Raw genomic sequence first — 20,601 nt, 5'->3', positions numbered from 1 at the left:
TTTAATCACACCAATTCATTATCATTTTTTTTATACACAATCACAGTTTAGATTATTATTACACTGAAAACATAATTTTTGTTTCCTAATATGCGATATATGATTTTAATCTGTTTTTTTATGCTGGAAATGAATATTTACTCAGAATCTTTATATCACCCACCATTTTTTTTATTTTAAATTTTAATTAAAGGACTTTTTAATTTTTCAATGAATAATTAGCATTTTAAGCTCCTATATTGTATTTTGTTAGCTCATTTTTTATCATATTTTGTAAGCAATAAATAAACAATACTAAACAAAGAATTAAATCATATCATAGTCACACATTACGACACATATACCTATGGTTTGGTGTGAACCAAAGGATCATGTATTTTGTTTAACACGTGTGTCTGGAATTTCTAAAACATCTAAACATACTGTAAAATAAACTTCATTGCAATCTGCAATCGGGCCTGTACCTCACAGTGAAATTATTCCAGTTCCTGAGCCGCCTGTGAATGTGTTTTGAAAGTAGCGATGAAGAATCAGGTTGTACTGTAGAAGACAACAATTAAATAAATTTAACTTAAAAAAAAGTACACTGGGAACAAACATATGTATATACGTACACCCTAAATACATTTTAATCCTTTTTGGGCAGTAACGTAATATGTATAGTTTTATTCAGTTGTACCAAACTAATATTTATATTTACTTAGAATATTATGAAGTGTCAATAAACATATACATACTTTTTTTAGCCTACACAACTCCCAGTAATGTAAGGATTCCAACACAGGGCCATACATCTAAATCAGTTCAGCCATTGAGCTGCTATTCTGAACAAGCATATACACTCATACACCCTAAATACATTACACTCCATTCTGAGCAGTCGTTTAAAAACTAAATTACCATATGCTTAAATAATATTTTGTCAACTTTTCATTATTTATTGGGGAAAAGTGATCAACCAGAGATTGTTATAGATTGGCCTTCAAAATAAAAATAATGCTGCGGGTTCTTATCAAATGCACAATTCCATTCAAAAACCCTATTAAGGTATAAGTTTAAAAAACCCATTTTTATTGATTTTTTAATTTTATACTTGTAATATGAATTTTTTCATTTTTAATATTGTTAAATAAGTTTGTTTACTTATTTCTTACGGTGTAATTAGGCAAATCTGTCAAATAGATAACCATTATTGGTTTTCACTTGCCGCTCTGCCTGAACCAGACTATTGAGGTGCTATGTAAGCGTACCTCAATTTTATTTCTTTATGTGTGGTCCCGCATTTATGCTGACTGTGCGTACCATCACTGGATCCAGCCATTTTTTGATCATAACTTGCCGCCTATGGTTTGCAAGCATTTTGAATTAATTTTATGGAACATGTTTCGATTATTCATTTAAATTACCCTCTTAATGTTTCAGTCAAGTCCTTTTCAAATGAATGCTTATTTAGTCTCCGACAGATTTTTCTGAAAACTCACTTGAGTAAAAAATTTCCATAGTTTTTCTTTGCATTTTGTATGCACGGTTTCATTAATCTTAACACATTTGTATGGTATCCGTACAACATATTTTTAACATAATTACCGGTTCTGGGGCCAAAATAAAATTTCACTATAGTACATAGATACATTTAATAAATCCTATCAAGCTATGGTGGCTTCCCGCTCTAGATTAACCATTTCTTTGCTCCAGCAATATAGGAAACAAAGCATTGATAAGAATCTTTTCCTTCAGAACTGTTTACTACTTTAAAAACACCTCTGAAACCTTTTTCTTGCTGTATTGCCTAAACAGGTACAGCTTGAAGCAGTTTGCAAGGATGATAATTGCCGTATATGATATTTGTGTAAACAATATACTGTTTTTGGAGAAACATAAGAACCAATGCCACTCAACAATTTACTTATTTCTGGATTATCAGGTGCCAAATAAAATCAAAATAATGGTATTTTTCATTTTAGCTTGTTGTACTTGGGGATATGTTACACATGTATTTAACAAGATAAGCGAGGTAAAATGTGAGGTGAAAAGATTTTTAATCTTTGCCAGGAATCAAATACAACTCTAGTTACTGTGTAACCTAATAATTACTACACTAAACTGGCCAGCTTTCTGCTTTGATTCCATTACAGACAACAGTTTCAGTTGTAGAAAACAAAATAAGAAATAGTTACATTTTTCCAAATAAATTAATTATATTTGCTTTTACAGACCTTTCAATAGATTTTTTTGAATACCAATACTGAATTGGAGAAAACTGGCTTTTATTATTTCTATGACTATATCTATAAGGTAGAAAAAAAGTTGTAAATCTGGTGTGGCAAATGTAAGATTGGTTTCTGTACAGCTTACTCTTCTTCTTTAAGTGGCATCTCCTTTCAGGAGGTTTGCAATCATCATCACTATTTTGACCTTTGAGTAGGCATCTCAGTGGACATTGTGTTGTGTTGAACCGTTACCTCACTACTACCCTACCGTTCAGAATGAAATCCCTATCGTTAAGAAGTTCAAAGAGGAAATACAGGAAAAACTACATGTAAATCTATAATCTACAACTGTTTGTCACATTGTGAAAAAAATTGGTTTTTGTTATAAAAACTGAAGACGGTCAACATTTCTAGATGGAAAAACATGATATTGCATTAAAAAAATTGAATTTTTAAACAAATTTCACAAATTAAAAGCGTCATGTGATGATTGACATATATTTTACATAGATGAGATGTATGTTAATGAAAATCGTTCCGATAAATACATATAGCAAAATTCAAAGAAAAATGAGATATTAAAATTAAAATACTCATCAGAAAGACAGTAAAAATGCGTTTTTCGCAGTAAATTGAAAGCCGGTTCTTCGGATTATCACTCAGAAATGTTTAGGGACAGTTTTAAAAATCTGTTTACAAATGACTTTTTGAATTGCTTACAAGAAGGAGCGTAATAATAATGGATAATGCAACTTATCACCCTTTTGTGGTAAATAAAGTTACTATTAACAGCTGGAGGAAAGCTGACACCCAACAGTGGCTTAAGAAAAAGTGGTTGCTTGCAACTACTTTCACACATTTTTTTAAATTTCAGCGTAACAATGAATTGTATAATATTTACAGATACAATTTTAATGCCTTTATGTAATCTGTTATTCTTTTTACAGAGATCAGTCTTTGATAGAAATATTGCAAATAGTTGTAAAAATAAAAATAAATGAAAATAACACCAACAGTATAATAATAATAATAATATTTACAAAAATTATAATTTATAATATTGACAAGGTATAAAGTAATCTGATAAAACTGTGTGAAAGACAATATTAAACCATACCTGCTTGTTGTTGGTCATTACAGCAACAAACAGGATACACGATCAACTTCTAGTTGCAACTGTGTTTTTTGAATGATCTTTTTAAACCTTTTCAATCTCAATTGTAAGCTTAATATTAAATACTTATTCAAATTTTTTCAACAATTACAACGATGTGTTTTTTCCCATAAAATATTCACTGAAACTAAAGATAGGCTGTCTCACAAAAAACACCCTGCATGCTTAAATAATACTAGTTTTGGGCTAAATCTTAATTATAATTATTGAGAAACAATCGTTTAATATACCTCCAAAAGTAGAAAAAAATACAAAAATTTTTTTTGTTTTCCGCTTTTCACACCCCTAATTTTCAAAAGAAATGACATTAACTAAAATTGTCCAAATCCAGTTAGCGAAAAAATAATTGCTGTTTTCAACAATTCCTTCATTTTTTGTGCAATTTTTTTTAACTAATATACATCAGTTTAAACACAAGTACCATCTTTCATAGCGACCACTTAATAATATTGTTAAAGGTCATATACCAAAACTACTTATAAAAAAATGTATTTTTTGAAGCAGTTCTCTAGTAAAATTATTATTACTAACAACAAAAAGTTCCGTATTCTTCAAAAAACACATAGATCTACTTATTATTAAGAATTATTTAAGAACAAAGTGTAAGCAATACTCTTAGTCATAAAGATTTATTATTAAATTAAACTGTTAAAGTTGAGGAATCTTTATCTGATGATTCTAAAGATTTTTTTTAAATTTGCTAATAAAAATAACAACGTAGATGTTATCAATCGTGTATGCTTTTTGAAATGAGTATGCTAATAAGGGCGCTGACATTGTAAAACTTATTCTAAACTAAAAAATTTGAGAGTGTCTAAACTAACAATTTCCTTAACTGAAATTACATTTAATTGTAATGATCGCTGCAGTTACACATTATTTAACTGAGAATGATGTTGAAGAGGCCATTTGACTTAATGATGCGGCTTTGAGAAGCCAAGAATAATTAATCCTCTTTTAGTGAAGAAATGCTCTGCCTTTTTTGTACAGCTTTTTACTAAGCTCTTCAATCGTTCTTTAAATACTCTTCTTTTTCCTAGCGTTTCAAAAATTTGTTACATATCCTGTTGAGGTTTTTCCCAATCAGTTAGGCAGTGGAGGAAGTGATTGTGTCAGTCAGCTGGTTACTAGTCTTCACACATCGACTGACACAGTCTGCTATGAGTTAAGAGAGATTACACGCCTTTCTACGACCTCTGTTACTAACAATGTAGCTCATAATCTGTGATTAAAAGTTTAAGAGTGTGTCGTGTGTGGTATTAATAAATAGTTAAAAGTTCAAAAATTGAGGTTTTATTTCACAACGTAAGCCAAAACATGTCTATTATTTAAAAATGGTGACATTCAGATATCGATAATTATTGCTCTTAGCAAATACAAATTTTTTGCAAAGATCTTAGGTTAATTTGTATGAAAATTACACTTTGCAAAAATCTGAACAACATGGTTTGTTGGAATGTAAATCTACACGAACAAACTTGTACGTATATATGGAAGATACTGTTGTTGTTTTCGTTGTGCATTTGATGTAGTTAATATCAAGTTACTTATTAAAAAACTTGCTGCGTGTGAATTTAATAATAAATTGTCTTTGATACATTCATTTTGTACAAACAGAATTACAGATTAAAGAGAAGTCTTATGGAGCGGAAAGAGAAATGATCATCGGTAAGATAGACACAGAATATAGGAAAGTTAAGAATTTGTGGTAGATAAATTAAAATCTAATAATGTGTTAAATAATGATGGTACACTGATTTATAGTACAAAAGAAAAGGTCGACAGGTGGGTAGAATATATTGAAAAGTTATATGGAGGAAATGAAACTAGTGTTGTATAATAGCGAGATCTGAATATAATAGAACATTGAAAGATGTGAGTAGCAGAAAGGATACCTGCAGAATTACTGCACAGTGCAGATGACGAAGCGATAGATAAGATTATACAAACTGATGTGTAATATTTATGAAAAACGGGAAATTCTGTCAGACTTCAGAAAGAGTGTTATTGTCATGATACCACACAAAGCAGGAGCAGACAAATGTGAAGAATACAAAACAATTAGCTTAACTACTCATATATAAAAAATCTTAATTAGAAATCTGTACAGAAGAATTGAGAGGAGGGTGGAAGAAATGTTAGAAGACCATTTGGTTTCAGGAAAGGTAAAGAGAAGAAGGAAGCAATTTCAGTGCTCAGATTAATAATAGAAGGAAGATTAAAGAAAAACAAACTGACATACATGCCATTTATAGACTTAGAAAAGGCATTTGATAAACTGGAATAAAATGTTCAGCATTTTAAAAAATTTAGGGTTAAGTATAAAGATAGATGAACAATTGCTAACATTTACAGCAACCAAACTGCAACAGTAATAATCGAACATAAGAAGGAAGCTGCAATTAAAAAGGGAATCCAACAAAACTGTTCCCTATCCCCATTACTTTTTAATCTTTACTTAACATCTAGCAGTTAATGATGTTAAAGAACAATTTAGATTTGGAAAAACAGTGCAAGGTGAAAATATAAAGATGCTATGATTTGCTGATGAAATAGTATTTCTAGCAAAGAGTAAAAATAAGATTTAGAAGAAACAATGAATGACATAGATGAAAGTCTTACACAAGAACTACGGTATGAAAATAAACAAGAACAAACCAAAAGTAATGACATGCAATAGAAATAATGTAGATGGACCACTGAATATAAAATATTATAGAGGTAGAATTTTGTAGTTTGGGAAGTACAATTACTAAAGATGGACAAAGTAACAGCGATATAAAATGCCAAATAGCACAAGGGAAACGAACTTTCAGTCAGAAATATAATTTGCTTACATCAAAAATTAATTTAAATGTCAGAAAAACATTTTTTAAAGCATATGATTGGAGCGTAGCTTTATATTTGGAAGTGAAACTTGAACGATCAGAGTACCTGACATGAAAAGATTAAAATCTTTAGTAATGTAGTGCTTTTTTTTTTAAAGATAAGATTATCTTTAGTAATCTTTAAGAATGTTAAAAATCTTATGGGTGGAGAAAGTGATAAATGAAGAGGTGTTGCGGCAGTTGATGAAGAAGCATTTGGAAAAATATAGTTAAAGAAGACACTCTTATAGGCCACATATATTAAGGCATCCTGGAATAGTCGCTTGATATTAAAGGGACAGGTAGATTGAAAAATTGTGCAGGCAGGCAATGTTTGGAATATATAAAACAAATTGCTAGGGATGTAGGATGTAGAGGATGATATACTGAAATGAAACGACTGGCACTAAATACAGAATGTTAGAGAGCTGTATCAAACCAGTCAAATGACTGAAGACAGAAGAAATGCAATAAAATTGAACGGATAAACTCAAGAAAGAAGATAAAATGTTCTATTGTCATATTAATAGTACAAATATAGAATAATGAAAACACTAGTGGACTATTTTGAAAAACAAAAAGTTGAGAGAGAAGACTTGGAAAATGGCAAAATTAATGTAGAAAAAAGTCACATAAGAATGAATAAATGCACTATTATATCATTCCTATTTCAGTTATAATAGTTTATTGGATATTGATTGTTTTCAAGCACCTCATTATTCTGGTGTAAAATGAACTAATTAGCAACCGAATATATTTCTGTGTACTATTCACATGTACCTATCTGTAATCATATGAGAAAGACCTATAACAGCAGTGACTTTTGCTGAAATATTATGAATTACGCAAACTATTTTACAAAAAATATCAGAAATCTAATCCTCTTTTTTATTTATTATTTTCATGTATTAAATTGTACAAGTTACAAAATTAAAATATCTTATTATCGGTATTATAATACAATACGCAAGCTGAAAGTTTTCTACTTGCAACTCCTGTGCCTAGTGTACTAGTCGATGTATTGTTTGTGTTTGCATTTTATATACAAATGTGTCATGTTATTAGTAATCGGATGTCATCCGGTTAGATAGTACAGTAAACCCTACTCATTCGTCTTGCCTAAGCCAGCCAACAGTTTGGTCGACAAAGACAGGGCAAACCTTCAGCTCGCTAAATGTAATTTGTGAAAATACTGAACACCAATCATTTTACAGCAAATCATTAATCCATCATAATTCTTTTATGAAATAAATAGTAACCAAATGCATTTCTATGTACTACTCAATTCTATCTGTCTATACATATGAGATATAAATTCTTCTGCTAAGAAGAATTTAAAAACTCCTAATAACAGATTATAGCTCCTAATATCTCACTGATATTTTATTGATTGTTATAATACACAAAAATATAGTAAACAGCATACGACTGTATTTCTGTACATAACTCATGTGTACCTCTGTATAAATAGAGAAAGCGGTCTGCGACAAAACCATTTTTACTGGAAAAAAATATTAATTATAACCATCCACTTAAAAAAATAAAAAATATATCCCTTTTTTTACTTATAATCTTGATTTATTAGATTGTAGATTATACACTGCTAATATTTGACTATTTTATGAATTAGTTTCAATGCTGAACATTAATCACTTTCCAGTAATTGTAATTCCAATATAATTCTATTAAATATGAAAATGTTTACCAAGAATTGAGAAGAAAGACTGTTTCTTTTATCACATCTTTTTAACGAGTAATAATAGAACTCTGAAAAAATTAATAGATTTTTTACTGAAAGAAAAACACAATAAATTAGATTGAAGCAATTTAATAAGATGTCCAAGAGGTAGGAATTGTAGAAAGATTTTAAAAACAGGATCTCTTTAGATAATTAATTTTCAATCATGAGTTAAGAAATAGAAAAATAAGATGGCTGCAGAAAAGGACTGGAGAAAAGAGAAAGAAAATGAATCAACATAAAAAAAATGCTGGAACAAATTATCTTTAACACTGTCCAAATAAGAAAAACAAACAAATAAATAAGAAAGTAAAAACAATTTATTTAATGTGTTAACAACCAATTCAAAACCAACCTAAGATTTTAAACCCCAAAGATGCATATAAACACTCATTAGTATCACTCACACCATGTAGGTTGGACAAAGTGGATAGCTTTAATTTAGTTTTAATCATCACAACTAGTCTGAAATAAATAATAAACTTCCATTCAATCACATTAAAATACAATTTATTTGTTTTTATGAAAAGGAATGATGTATGTTTAAAATAAAGAAGCATCCTGTTTTCTGTGATCACATAAAGATCACAATTTATATATTATAAACATATTTCTAAAACTGAAATTAATATAAACTAAGCTTTTTATTACAATACAATAGTCTATTTCACAAAGAAAATTATTTTCTAAGAAATTAGTACAGATGAAATATAAGAAAAAATATTTTTAATTAAAGTCATATAAACTTGTGATAGTAAAATATACAAAAATTATTCAAACTGCAAAAAACGCAGAGAAAAGCTGCATTGTCTGCAACCAGTAACTAAACTAGAAAACACAAATCCCCGAATAAACAAGAAAAAAAGAATATATAATCAGATATCTAAAAAATAATAAAGCATTTGGGTAAGGACCCAATAACTTTGCAGTTTTTAACATTATCATTTAGTTTCATCTAGTTCATTTAGTTATCTAGTTTCATTTCATCTAGTTTTTAATATTATCATATGATCTATTACAAAACATTTTGAAAAGAGAAAAAATCCCACAAGAATGCCCTAATTCATCATCCTCTTCACAAAATAGAGACAAAATGGAAGTTTTTCCATTTTACTTTCAGTAATTACTTTCAGTAACCTATAAAATCTTACAAAAGTTGTTGAGAATAGAAGGGCACATCAATAAACAATTTGAAGAATACATCAGAGGGTGGTTTACAAATGGAAGATCTTGTGCGGAACAAATAGTATGTGTAAAATTAATAATAAGCTGCATAAATTATAACCTTCTTAACCGAACAAATAATTTCCATTGCCTTTTCTAAAGATTAATTTATTTTGAATTATCACAAAAAGAATTTAAAAATTACCAATAAATAATTTAAGCATGGTAAAATATACGTTAATGATACCATTGTGTCAGATCCCTTTTAATTGTGTTCTAGATAGACATCAAAGAATGGAGGAAAACAATGAAACTTAATGCGGAAGAAAAAAAATTGGGTTACAAAAAGGACAACCTAGGAAGAAATTGTTTTGCCTTTATGGAAGATCAGGCAATAATTGCAGACAATTTTGAAGTAACAAAAATTCAAATAGAAACATTAAAGTAATTGCAGAAAAAAAGGATTATATATTTCCTAAAAAAATACAAACGTTTGACGAATATTAAAAAAAATCAAAATCTCTAAAAATTAATTATCACAGATTTAAATGAATTAATTCATCAGTCAAAAAAAAATCTTAAATAAAAATCCCTTAAAATATATAACAAAAAATTTGTTAAAGGAATGTATAAGAATACTAACAGTGGCAACAGAGGATTTTTTTATTTTAAAGATTCTTAATTTTTTTGGGAGGTTTTAAACTTGTCGGGTAAAAAAAAATAAAACATTTTTTACATTTTCCGACAGCATTATACTTTTAAAAATATGTCTAAATTTCCACAAATAAATTCATAATAATTCTATTACAGATAAATAAAGTATATACATATACTAAACAACCTCGTTAAACAAAAAATATATTTTAAAGTCTATAAATACTTATTCGAAAAGATTGTTATAAAAACTGTGCCACGGTTTTATTTTAACTAAATATTTTCATTACTTTTAATTTTAAAATTTAATAATTATTACATTTATTTATTGGTTATTTATTAGACATTTATATAATTCATTTTTTACTTTTCAGTGCATTTTTATAATTGTTAATATATTATATTTTTTTGTTTAAAATTCTCAATTTGATTTAATTCTTATTTTTTACTTTTTAGAGGGTTGTCTAATTTGTTTGCCTTTTTTTATTAATGTTAATATTAATATTAGTTAAATAAAAGCTTTTTTAAAAAATAATTTTTTATATGTAATCAAATATATTATTGTAATTTTTTATTTTTATTTTTTACTTTTTAGTCTTAATGAACAAAAGCTTTTCATATCAAAAAAAAAATATTCTTAATAATATTTATATCTGGATATTATTGTTTGTTCAAGCTTTTTTGGTTTTAATATTTGAAAACATTACTCAAATGTAAGACACACGATGTGAAGTTAATATAAAATTAAATATAATATTAAATATTAAATTAATATAAAAAAATTAAGTTAATATAAAATTAAATATAAACTTGAAAAAAAAATGTTCAAGAAAAACACATTTAAACTTGTGATTTGGACAAAAGTCTCACTTGAGAACTTTACACAACTTTTTTACACCAAATTTTCTGACTGCCATGGTTCAGGGCTTAAAATGTTCATAAACATACTCATCATATACTATAAACTACAGTAATATACAAATCTGCGTTTGAGGCAAACAAGATAGAAATTCCCCGCCTTAAGTTGTAACATACAAAAATGAGAAAAATGTAACGTTACATTATAAACATTAGAAAAATTTTGTCCTACTAGTTTTAAATTATACACATATTAAAGAATGCTATTACTTTTTTCCTTAATCAATTTTCTTAAAAGGTCATAATGATTCTCTAATAAGGATATTGTTAAGATGTCTTTCCAAAATATAAATCTGATCAAAAGATTTTTGATAAATGTTACAAATATTAATTTTTTTCTTTAAGTGGAAATTAATATGTGTTTTAAAATCACAACTGCAATTAAAAGACTTTTGGGAAAATTTACATACATAATTTTTCCTTTTGGGATGTAAATTAATACGCAGCTTTAAATTAGAAAAATGATTAAACATCTTCTGACAGAAGTTATAAATTAATTTTTCTCTTTTGTATGAATATTAAGATGTCTCACTAAATTGTATTTAGTATTAAAAGACTTCTGACAAAAGTTACAAATATAATTTTTCTCTTTTTTATGAATATTAATATGTTTGTTTAAAGCGCTTTTATTATTAAATGACTTTTGACAAAAGGTACAAATATAATTTTTCTCCTTAGTATGAATATTTAAATGTAATTTTAAAGTAAAACTATGATGAAAAGACTTCTGACAAAAGTTATAAATATATTTTTTCTCTTTTGAATGAATATTAATATGTCTGTTTAAAGAGCTTTTGCGATTAAATGACTTTAGACAAAACTTACAAATTTAATTTTTCTCTTTTTTATGAATATTAAGATGTCTCACTAAACGGGATTTACTATTAAATGACTTTTGACAGAAGTTACAAACATAATTTTCCTCTGTTGTATTAATATTATTAAGATGTCTCTTTAAAACATTTTCAAAATTAAATGACTTTTGACAAAAGTTACTATTTTTTTTCTGTTTAGTATGAATGTTAATGTGTCTCTTTAAATAACAGTTACATCTGAATCTTTCATTGCAATATTCACAAACCAATTTTTTTCCTTTTTGCTCGAACAACTTGTTTTCACTACTTATATTCTCTATTAAATTTTCTATCGTTACATCACCGTATGCACAATTACATTCAATGGAGTTTTCATTTATAATTCCATCATTTAACGAATTATTTATGCTCTTATAAGTAATAAAATTCTTGGTACTTCCCTTAATGGTTCCTTTGTCCATAGCAACCTGTAAATTAAGTTATTTTTTATTATAATTATAAATTAATAAAAAATTATTTTAATTACAATAACATTAATAAGTGTTATCTTTCAAAAAACCACAAAATATGTATAAAAAATTGAATAATTTAAACATATATTCATAATCAACATGGTATTGAATATTAATTAATCAGAGTTAACTTTAGTATAATAAGGAACTTTACTTATTTTATAGTATGTTTATAATCTTGAGTGAAACTTTATTATGAAATGCATGTTCTAAGAAAACCAACAAAACTAATTATTTAGCAAATTTATAACAGGTCAATATATTTATTACTTCTACATTCATATTGATCACCCACACATTTTATATACACGATGTCTGGGGTGAAGGTATCTAAAACTAATGGCCCTATTTAGGAAACCAGTTCTTGAAATCTCTTACAACATAAGCTCAAACGACAGGATATATCCCCAAGATTTGTTCAGTATACTCTCAGATTCAGCAGAATACACAAATGCAGACAAGCCGACTCCAATGCAACTGTCAAGATACATGCTTTGGTTAGTAGTTTCAATTAGTTATGCATGTTCAATGGCTTGTACAAACTGAATTAAATATCAATTCTCCTACATCCAAGACATCATATTCCAAACATATGACTTCAAGAGAGACTGGAAGCTTGGTTTCACAAACTGGAAATCAAAAGGTTTTTTTAATTACAAGAGACTGTGAATCAAGTAAGCAATGAGTTCACTGCCAGTCTAGGTAAGTCTATTAGGTGGTCTAGTTATGGACTGCAAATTCCTCAATTTGCAAGTGTACAAGTTACAAATACATCACATTAAACCAAACGTTCGTTGCCAATATCAGCTTGTAGCAGAGGCAATCATCATATTGAAAACAATCCTAATTATAATGATATTTTATTTAGAGATGAGGCAACTTTTCATACATTTGGGATAGTTAAAGACACAATTGTCAAATTTGGTATAGTGAAAACACCACACAGGAATAAAAAATGAATGAGACATACCAAAAGTCAGTATCTGTTATGATGAGAAAAGATGGCATCATTGGGCAGTTTCGTTCATGAAGTCTGAAAGGGAGCAAAGGTACCTGCCTTTCTAACGGTTTTCCCTGATTCTTGAACCAAAACCTTAACCTTTCCAGCCCAGGTCGATGGCTCAACTTGCGACTTATCCTCCCCAGAAGAGGAGGAAGAGCCAGCAAGCTGCAACACCTCACCAGGTTTAGCCCATTTGGGCTTACCCTGTTTCTTAATGTCAACTGTGTCAGACATACCCTCGATCAACAATCCATTATACAGTGAACTAAATGGGTAAATCCACAAGTACAAGAAATTCACACCACTTAACCCGTGTTGGATTGACTACATGAAAATTCAGGTAAGAAAATTTTCACGTAAAATCTCAGATTAAAGTCTAATAGACATACAAACAGTCATTATCTTTTGCTAAACAAAGTCGGTGCACAATAATAAACACATAATACAAATAAAAACTATCAACACAAACGGTTGCCAATATGACAGCTGTTCAAATTAAACAAATGTATGAAATTTCAACAAATTCAAAATTAACAGACCACAAATTATTAAACATAACAAAAACCAATAACAATAAATAAAAACTGACTAACAAACAGTCCCTGTGCCAATAGAGTAGTTCAAAGAAAATAAACCCACCCACTCCAACAGATAGCCTACCTAGACTAATTACGTAACCAAAAATTTGAAATAAAATACCCAAAGATAGAAACCAAAAACAAATGCCAAACCCTTACAAACAACCTAGTATAATAACTTCTGAATATTTTCAGAAACATAGCAAATAGTAACCAACTAGGTGGAAACCACACAAACCAGACTGTTTCCGCTGGCGTTGTGTGTTTCTCTCTGTGTCAGGTCCATTTTAAATTGCTTACCTGGTAAAATATTCAAATTTTACAACCGGTACAATTAAAAACAAATCACCTGGAGCTTATTGAAATGTGAATTGTATCAACAGATTATAATACATACATTTAGTTATCACCAAACTTTCAAACAAAAATTTACTCTCACACACTGATAATTTATCATTTACACATAGCATAAGTCAGTATTAATTAAATAGAACTAATAGAAATAAAAACAATTTTTTTTTATAACAGTAAAAGTAATAAAATATACATATATACAAATTACATACATATATTTATGAAATAAACAAGAGAGAAATCATGTTTATTACATGATCTAGTAATTAATACTTACACGACCAGGATAAAACCACATCTCTTCTTCTATCTTCATCGTGCGTAAATCATTTATTTGTTCATATTCTCATATTAAGATTAGGTTGTGATGAAAGATCACAAGATAATAAAATATAATAAGATCAAAGATAATAAAATATACATATATACAAATTACATACATATATTTATGAAATAAACAAGAGAGAAATCATGTTTATTACATGATCCAGTAATTAATACTTACATGACCTGGATAAAACCACATCTCTTCTTTTATCTTCATCGTGCGTAAATCATTTATTTGTTCATTGGTTCTCATATTAAGATTAGGTTGTGATGAAAGATCATCATTCAACAAGTTCTCAGATTCCTTTAAAAAAAAGGATAATGAAAAACCTTAAAAAAATATGAAAACGAACTAATATTAAATAATTTTTTTTATTCTACCTGCAACTTAATTATACCATTATATACATCATAAAATTCAATTTAAAATAGATATTTTTGGTAACAAATACCATTAAAAATCTAAGTCTAATTGCTAAAAATTATACAAAAATCAAGAATTAAGACAGAAATAGACCAAAAAAAAGAAAAAAGTTGTTTTAATTAATTTTTATATAAATTTTCTATCGATGAAATATAACACTAGTTATTAAAAATGTATACAGGTTTTATTTTCTTAATGTGTAGGTTGCAATTTGTTTAACTACAGAACATAAAATCAACACCACCAAGGCCAAATGAAACGCGGATGATATATATGTAATGAAAAGATAAACAGTGGGGCCCCAAATTTCCAGACGTCAAACTAACTGGACTTTTTAAATTCAGACTCGGCAATTTAAAAAAAAAAAACATTTGAAAATTTTAACACTATTCAAATAGATCTTTGCTTCAATGGGAAGTTTTTTTATCAATCTTTATTTTACTGGGTTTTTTAACGGACTTTTCTTCAATTCATTTGCATTTATTGTTGGGTAAAGTTAACAAAAATAAAAGAACACACAGCTCGTATTTGCCAAAAGAAATTGGACTTTAATTAGAAAGAAAACAACTGAACTTATGTTAAATCATAACCTTAAAAAATTAAAAGAAATTATGAAATAAACATAACTTAATTCTATATAAGAAATGTCAGCTGAATCAACATATGAATAATGATATTAAATGAGAAAATAGATGAATATACATTTTTCAAATACACATTTTGAAAATCAACAATTTAACAAAGCCTGAAAACAAGAGAACATAAAACACCCTATTTACAATTATGTACTTAGAAAAACATAACATCAATAAACATAGTATTGGAAAACTATTTGCATTACTGACATATGCTGTAATATTGAAAAATTAGCAATGAACAAATGTCATTAACTTAGAAAAATAAACTACAGTACATCTTATTATTGGCACTGGCCTTTTCTGAATTATGAACATCATCAAACTTAACATTAAATAATTAAAGCATGTAATTCTAGTTTAGTATAGAAAAAAGGCCACGATTATATTTCAGTATAAAAAAAGAGTTAATTACAATAATCAAATTGAAAAAAGTGAACATATAAATAGAGTTTATTTTAGTAAACAAGCTTTCTTGAAAATATAAAATTACAAAGAAGTCCAAAAACGTAACTTCACATCAGGAGTTATTTTCTTTAGATTAATTTAAGAGAAGTAATATGAATTCAGTTCATGAATAGATAATAATTAATCTCTGCGATTAACAAATTACATTAAACTGAATGATAGAGTCAAGTACAAATATAAACAAATTGTAATAAGTAAGCACATAAAATATGTTTGCACATGACATAATAACATAACCTTATATAAGCCACCTGGACTGCCTGTACTGAGTGCACTTAAGTGAATAAATGGTTTTTTAAACCCAACTTGAAAAACATAATGTACGATTTACTGAATGTTTCACAAATTTTACTAATAGCGTAACTGTTTACTATAATAAATAATGAACGATTTGAACATCCCTTAATAACACGAATATCGGTAAAAAATGAACTCGTGAAATTAAAGTGCACATATACATACAGTTATCCTTGGTGTAGTCTGTGATGGCGAATAAAAAATAACAGAGGTAACAATTTGTGATTAGAAGTTGAATAATTACGTAGCACCTCAGATATGTAGCAACGAGTTTGGAGAGAATCTGCATCGATGAAAAAAGTAATCAGCAGCTGGAGAAGATTCGGCAGTTTGTAGCGATTGAAACACTTTCCCGAGAGACGTAATATACAGAATTTGAACTTAACAAAGAAACGAGGCAAAACAAAACATAGAGATCGGTGAAGTCACGAAACACTGACGAGTTGAACTACAGAATATTTCGATGGAGAAATACCACAACGTTTATGAGAGTACGAAGACGACAAACGTATTTAAAAAAACATGAAGTATGAGAGAGAAAGGTCACAGTCGACCGCACATGGTGAAAGTCTGATCTACTCTGCCGAAAAAATGGCGTAAGTGAAAAGAGGGGGAAACCAAACCTAGGCAGACCTAAGAGAGTGTGTGTTGGCAACAAGATTAGTGCCTAAGTGTTAGTATGAGAACGATTAGAGAAAACGTGTGGAATTCGGGAATGAAGACATAACAAAAATAATTTACAAGCAAGCAGACCACTAAAGAATTACGTAAGGCTGATAAAATAAATTTCTGAATACGCACAAGTTGAAAAAATGACATCAGGGCAGACAAAGAGAAATAGACTTCTAGGAACTATGACAATACTGAAATTGGCTGAGAATAAAAAACACTTAAGAATAATATATATATTAAGACTAAACAGCAATAAATAATGCGTGATAGAAATAAGCTGACACCAATATGATGATGCAACAGTAAGTCAAACTGGAGCCTAGAGAATTGATGTCGAAAACAAACCCAAACAACCTATTTTAAAAATACACGTATGAACAAAAATGCAAAATAAATTTACCAAGCCTGTAAACTAGAAGACTCGACCATAACCTTGAATATATTGGAATAAAACAACTTTACAGCACATGCTTCAACTTGCCACTGTCAAAGCATAAATTTTCATGGAGTTTTGCATCTACAATCTGAGACATGGGTACACGCGCATTATCATAATAAAAACAGTCGTAATGTTTTGGCCAATGTGGTAAAGCATCAGAAGTGTAATGCTCCCTGTACGTGTAAGTTAAACTTTTAAATTCAAGAATTACTAAAGAAAGAATCAAAACATGATAAAAAATGCAATGAAGTCAAATTAAAGAATTGACATTAACTGCATACATAAACTTTCATTCATATAATACTCCGATGAATACACTCTGAGAGGGCTAGAATAAACTTCATACATCACTTTCAATATAAAATAAATGCACAATAAAACTTACCACTTCATTCTTAATTACATGATCTTCAGATTTAATTAACTTGATCCCTTCAATCGCAAGAGGATCAGTAACTTCATTATAATTATCACAACTATTACTAAGTGGCTCCTCTTTCACTTGCAAAGATTCACTATCCTAAAACATAAAATCAACATTTTAATGTTAAGTTTAATGATGTGATGACACTTCCTATATGACATAAGCAAAAAACATAAATCAAATTATACTTACACAATCAGATGTAATATCATCAATCGGGTGATGTGGTAAAAACAAGCATAATGTTTCCTCTGCGCTATCATCTTCAATTTCTAGTTTGATACTGTTAGAGGACAGAGCTTCAAATGTGTAGATATTCTTTAAAGGTAATATCCATTACCTTCAAAAATAAAAACATTCAAATTAAAATTTAAGTATTTATAATGAAAACAATAAAATCACTGCAAACTATAAAACATTACATTCATTGAAATTTTTAAACCAATCTATTTATATTTATATACTGTTCAATTTTTATGAAATACAATTTTGAAACAGCCTGGGAAAATTTTAAACCCGACTAAATAATCTGGCTTTTTTATTTCTTATTTCATTAAACACTAAATTTACAAGTATTAAAATTTCAAAATGCCTCAAGCAATTTTTTTTGCCAAATTAAAAATTCAAGGGTTTGCTAGGCTCCCACTATGCTTCAGCCAGGTCTTTGATTTTGTATTCACACATTAAAAAAGTAGTATTACACAAATTTTCACAGAGCATCAAATACCTAACCTAAAATGTTTAACAGCTCTCCTACTAATAATAGATATGCTTAGAATTAGTTAAATACAATAACTGAATGATAAATGGTTTGGACAGCAATGATCTGTAGAAGGTAAAAATCCAAGCCGAGGATATCAATATTTTAGTCAATTAACAATCAGTTTTGTGAGTTATGGTGACCTGTTAAGATAATAATCCATTCTGTGTAGAGAGGTTAGGGTTTAAGATGAAGGTTAGAGTTCTGTGTAGAGAGGTTAGGGTTTAAGATGAAGGTTAGAGTTCTGTGGAGAGAGGTTACATACAGTTTTGTAGTTAAAACTATAAACTACCTTAATAGTTATTCAGTCTATACATATATATTTATTCAGTCAGTATATATATATATATATATATATATATATATATATATTTATTTACTTATATAGCCTATGACACTTCCAGTAACATAAGAATTATAATGCGCTGTCATACATCTAAATCAGTTCAGCCTGTTGAACTGCTACACTGAAACAAACACATACATATGTACACCGTAAATATTTTAATCCTTCTTGGGCAGTCATGTAATATGTAAAGGTTTATTCAGCTGTAGCAAACTAATATTTATATTTACTTAGAATATTACTAAGTGTCAATAAATAAATATATATATATATTTTTTTTGTAGCCTACACAACTCCGGTAATGTAAGGATTCCAACATAGGGTCATCCATCTAAATCAGTTCAGCCATTGAGCCGCTAGAGTGGAACAAATATATACACTCACACACCCTAAATACATTACAATCCATTTTGAGCAGTCGTGTAAAAACTAAATTAGCATATGCTTAAATAATATTTTGTCAACTTTTCATTATTTTTAGTGGAGAAAGGTGATCATCCAGAGATTGTTACAGATTAGCTTTCAAAATAAATATAATGCTGTGGGTTCTTATAGATTGAACAATCCCATTGAAAAATCTTAAACTCGTAATATGAATTTTTTTCATTATTTTTAATATTGTTAAATAAATATGTCTACTTATTTATTGTGGTGGCAATTTGGCAAATGTGTCAAACAGATAAGCATTCTTGGTTTTCACTTGCCGCTTACCTGAACCAGACTATTGAGGTGCTATATAAGCGTACCTTAATTTTTATTTCTTTATGTGTGGTCCCCACATTTCCTTTTTATGCTGACTGTGGGTACCATCAGTTGGATCCGGCCATTTTTTTTATCATAACTGGCGACCTACAGTTTGCAAGCACCCAGGCATTTTGAATTCATTTTATGGAAGGAACACGGTTCGATTAATCATTTAAATTACCCTCTTAATGTTTCAGTCAAGTCCTTTTCAAATGAATGCTTACTTAGTCTCTGACAGATTTTTCTGAAAACTCACTTGTGTAAAAAATGTCCAAAGTTTTATCTTTGCATTTTGCATGCATGATTTCATCAATCTTAACAAATTTATCCATACACCATACCATATTTTTAACATAATTACTGGTTCCAGGGCCAAAATAAAATTTCACTATGGTACATCGATACATTTCATAAATCCTATCAAGCTATGTTGATTTCCCACTCTAGATTAACAATTTCTTTGCTCCAGCAATATAGGAAACAAATCATTGATAAGACTCTTGTCCTTCAGAACTATTTCCTACTTTAAAAACACTTCTGAAACATTTTTTCTTGCTGTATTGCCTAAACAGGTATAGCTTGAAGTAGTCTGCAAGGATGATTATTGCCATACATGATATTTGTGTAAACAATATACTGTTTTTGGAGAAACATAAGAACCAATGCCACGTAACAATTTACTTATTTCTGGATTATAGATTATCAAGTGCCAAATAAAATCAAAATAAAGATAACAGTAAGTATGTTATTTTTTGTTTTAGTTTGTTGTACTTGGGGATATGTTACACATGAATTTAACAAGATATGCAAGGATAAAATGTAAGGTGAAAAGAAATTTAATCTTTTCTTTTTAAGAAATTAATCAAATACAAACTACTACACTAAAGTGGTAAGAGGGCACACATCTGTCCCTGAGGGCAGCATCTGGGGATGTCAAATCAATGTTATATAACTTCAGAATGGAATGTTTTCCCTGCTTAAATGCACTTACAGTTTCATTTTGAAATTAATGTTTGTCCATTCGTAGGTTAAAATATGGAACAAATTTCAAATTATACTCATTCAAAACATAATGAAT

The 20,601-nt window shown here is 28.5% G+C and overlaps 1 protein-coding gene across 1 annotated transcript in view; it reads right to left on the bottom strand.

Annotated features, from left to right (window-relative positions):
- The window catches only part of LOC142328649 (uncharacterized), a 51,823-nt gene extending 33,824 nt beyond the window's left edge, over window positions 1-17,999 (bottom strand). Inside the window, exons 1-4 of the mRNA XM_075372533.1 lie at window positions 17,866-17,999; window positions 17,635-17,764; window positions 14,493-14,618; window positions 11,807-12,007 (exon numbers count right to left, since the gene is read on the bottom strand). Of these exons, the coding sequence (XP_075228648.1) occupies window positions 11,807-12,007; window positions 14,493-14,618; window positions 17,635-17,764; window positions 17,866-17,936 (528 nt within the window). The 5' untranslated portion in view covers window positions 17,937-17,999. The remainder of the gene's footprint in view (window positions 1-11,806; window positions 12,008-14,492; window positions 14,619-17,634; window positions 17,765-17,865) is intronic.
- Window positions 18,000-20,601: the final 2,602 nt, after the last annotated feature.

The sequence above is a fragment of the Lycorma delicatula genome, chromosome 8 (assembly GCF_047948215.1).
Source record: "Lycorma delicatula isolate Av1 chromosome 8, ASM4794821v1, whole genome shotgun sequence".
Classification (NCBI taxonomy): domain Eukaryota; kingdom Metazoa; phylum Arthropoda; class Insecta; order Hemiptera; family Fulgoridae; genus Lycorma; species Lycorma delicatula.
The sequence above is the reverse complement of the archived record's forward strand: the minus strand, read 5'-3'. Positions and strand labels throughout refer to the sequence as shown.